The 3,223-nt window shown below is 31.5% G+C and overlaps 1 protein-coding gene across 1 annotated transcript; it reads left to right on the top strand.

The window, feature by feature from the left end:
• Positions 1-243: 243 nt before the first annotated feature.
• On the top strand, positions 244-1,108 carry LOC25497619 (protein SOB FIVE-LIKE 4). Its single transcript, XM_013592243.3, has one exon. The coding sequence runs from the start codon at positions 563-565 to the stop codon at positions 938-940; it is 378 nt and encodes a 125-aa protein (XP_013447697.1). The 5' UTR covers positions 244-562; the 3' UTR covers positions 941-1,108.
• Positions 1,109-3,223: the final 2,115 nt, after the last annotated feature.

Raw genomic sequence — 3,223 nt, 5'->3', positions numbered from 1 at the left:
ATGAATTTGTGCTTTCTACAAGCAAGACAAAAAAAAATTATGGAACTGACAGATACATACAAAGTGAAAAAGGAACTTGAAAAAAAAACATTCAAGGACCAAAGATATTATTACATTCTTTCCAGTTGTGCACCTTATGTTAATTGGGACATCTGTATTATGCAATAAAAGTCAGATTTCAATTTCAATGACAACGGCATAGGTTAAAAAAATATTATTTATAGATACATCTTATGACTCAAGATGGTAGCCCCAACATTCCTTTTGTTTAATTGGTTCTTACAAATTATTTTAATCAAGAGTTTTATAATATAAGGAACCTTCCTAGTTCTTACATCAAATTTAAGCCTTTTTGCACATAATGCAACTACCATTTCACTACTTTTTGGTTCTTTAACCAAATTATGTTTTTGCAGCTCAACAAGATAAAAGAGTGTGATATCTAGCTAGCTAGCTATACTAATGTAAGTTCAATATATAGTTTTTTTAATTCATCATCTATATAGTTTTTCTCTCATTCTTTTCTTCCCTTGCATCATAAAAAAAAAAAAAAAAAAAAAAGATGGATTCTTTTAAACAAATCTGGGGTGCAGCAGAAGGATGTAGCAGTAGTGAATCTGGTTGGACTATGTATATTGATTCTCCTATGCAAGAAGATGATGCTAGATGCAGCAATGAAAATGATGGATATCATCGTCATGAAATCTACGGTGAGAAAAACAGAAGAAAGAAGAAAGTTGATGAAGAAGAAAGTGATGATTCGATGGCTTCGGATGCTTCGTCCGGTCCAATGAATTATCAACATCAAACAAATTATGGTCGCGGACAAGGAAAGTCGGGGTTGAAGAAAGATAAACAAGATCATGGAAGCAAGAGTTGTTCTAAGAAGAATGGAAACAAACAAGAGAAGAAACGTGTTGATAGTAGAAGTAAAAAATGATGAAAAATGTTCATTCATTCTATTGTATATGATGCTTGGGATTTTTGTAACCTTGCATCTTCAAAATTTGAATTTGTTGATTTGTACTCATACCTCTCAACCCAAAAGAACTTTCTCCAAACATTCTTTCAAATATTGGAATCATAAGTCTTAGAGATTCATCTTTCACATTCAACTCTCTGTTGAATGTTGTGATCATTCTTTATTGTGATTGATCTTATCAAAACTTCTCGCAGTTAAACGTGCTTGAATTCAAACATTATCTATGATATTCAAATCAAACGAAACAAATTTCTAAGCAAAACAATAGCCGGTTTTCTTGAGGGAGGGGTCATAGAGAAGAAGGTAAAATCACATAAAGCTAGACATTCATTGATTTTAGGCGTGTATGCCGGTCCGACCTGTGTCAGTGTCCTATATTTTAGTCATTAGCAATGTCTACGTGTCTGTGTCTGTATCAGACGGCTTTGTTGAATCTTTTATCATGTAACCTCAAAAAATCATTTTATCTTTTTAACCAAAGTCTAAAAATAGAAAATCATGACAACTGCAAAGAGAATGTCAGGTGATCCATTAAGGCATAATCATAGGTAGAAAGAAACACTAAATTAAGGTAAAACAAAAACATTATAGTAAAAATATGCTGCAAATCATAAAGTGTGAAATTCCAAAATTATAATATCAAGTAATTTAAGAAAAAGTTAACTGCTGCAATAACAAACAATGTTGAGTTCAATCATTATATACTTCTATAATTTGTCATGATTGGATTTGTAGTGAGATTGATGGAATCAAAATGAACTGCCGCGATTTTGATAAAAGTTACATTTTAAAGCTTCAACAAAATCACAGTCTCACTGTTGTTTTTCCACTTCGCATTCACGTTACGTTCAATTAAAATGAACTTTTATTACCGCAGAACCAAATATACACTAAATATACTAGTTGACATAAAAAACAAGAAACATGACAAAAGATTCAAGATAATATAGCACAAGAAAGAAAGTGATTTTTGTATGAAGAACATGGTAATAATGATATTGTGGATGCACGTGTTTGCTGCCAAAATAGCTATGAAGCACGAATGGGGTATGCTTTGCTGGAAAGAAGGTAAGGTTTAACACAAATGACAACTAGAATCAATAAAAGCATTGTTGTTGCAGTGACAACTTTGTAAATATGGGACACAAATGTAAACAGCAAAGCAATAGCAAGTTTTAGGCTGTATAAGTGACATAAAAACATGAGGGTACACATGACCTAAAAGGAATCAATGAAATCATAAATTAAATGGTCACACACATTCATATAAAAACAATAGAAAGTGAGTCCCTTTTTTTATATTTTGTGTAAAATACAAAGATAGAAAAGAGTGTTTCTCTTTTGTCCACGTTTTACCAGAGAACTAGCTTTGGTTTTTGTTGTCATTATTAACTGAATCATGACAAGACAAGTCATCATAAGCAGTACAAATATATAGAACAAGTAACCCTGTTTTATTTGTAAATAATCTACCATGTTCCAACCTATAAGATATATATTATTGACACTTCAAATTAAGGATATGTTCAATGTCTAACATATATCAATATCTGACACTAATACGACACAAACATGTATAATTAAATTTGATTATTCTATTTATCAAATTAATATTACTGGAGCCAATATATTTGTGTCATTCTGGTGTCCATATATATGTCGGTGCTTTAGAGCTTCTAACATTAATAAAAGGGAATTTTAATAGCAATTTTTATATCATTAGAATTTAGGACTGTATTTCTAAATAAACTCATGTAATGGATTATATAGTAAGCATTAGGTTTTACATATAGAAAAAGATGTGCTGACACATATCTATGACCCTGAATTTTGTTAGGTTTTTGTGTGATCTATAAACAATTAATTTTATGAAACTCAAGGGTATCATATTATCAAAGACAGTCTTGTTTAAAAACTACAAAATAACAAGGGTGAGATCATATTGGCTTGGGATTTAGGAGTGTGCTCCTTCTTAATGTTTTAGGTTCGATTCTCTTTAGTACCAATTTAGCTTCTTCAAAAAACAAGGGTGAGATCAATCCAGTGTCATCGATTGTGGATTGCAAACCATGGCAGAAATCCAAAAATCTACCATTTTAAGCCACAATATCGGCCATAAAATGGCATGGCGCCGCCATAAGTTATTTAACAACTTAAGACCTTGGAGTGTGTTTCTCTAAGTCTCAGATTCGATCCTCCTTGTGTTAATTTTGGTAGGCTAAGTCCATATGAATCTATGTT

The sequence above is a fragment of the Medicago truncatula genome, chromosome 7, assembly GCF_003473485.1.
Source record: "Medicago truncatula cultivar Jemalong A17 chromosome 7, MtrunA17r5.0-ANR, whole genome shotgun sequence".
Lineage (NCBI taxonomy): Eukaryota > Viridiplantae > Streptophyta > Magnoliopsida > Fabales > Fabaceae > Medicago > Medicago truncatula.
Note: the sequence above shows the minus strand (reverse complement) of the source record. Positions and strands in the feature narration are given on the sequence as shown.

What these genes read in the sequence shown, in the direction of transcription:
- LOC25497619 (XM_013592243.3), top strand. Translation starts at nt 563, where the DNA reads ATGGATTCTTTTAAACAAATCTGGGGTGCAGCAGAAGGATGTAGCAGT.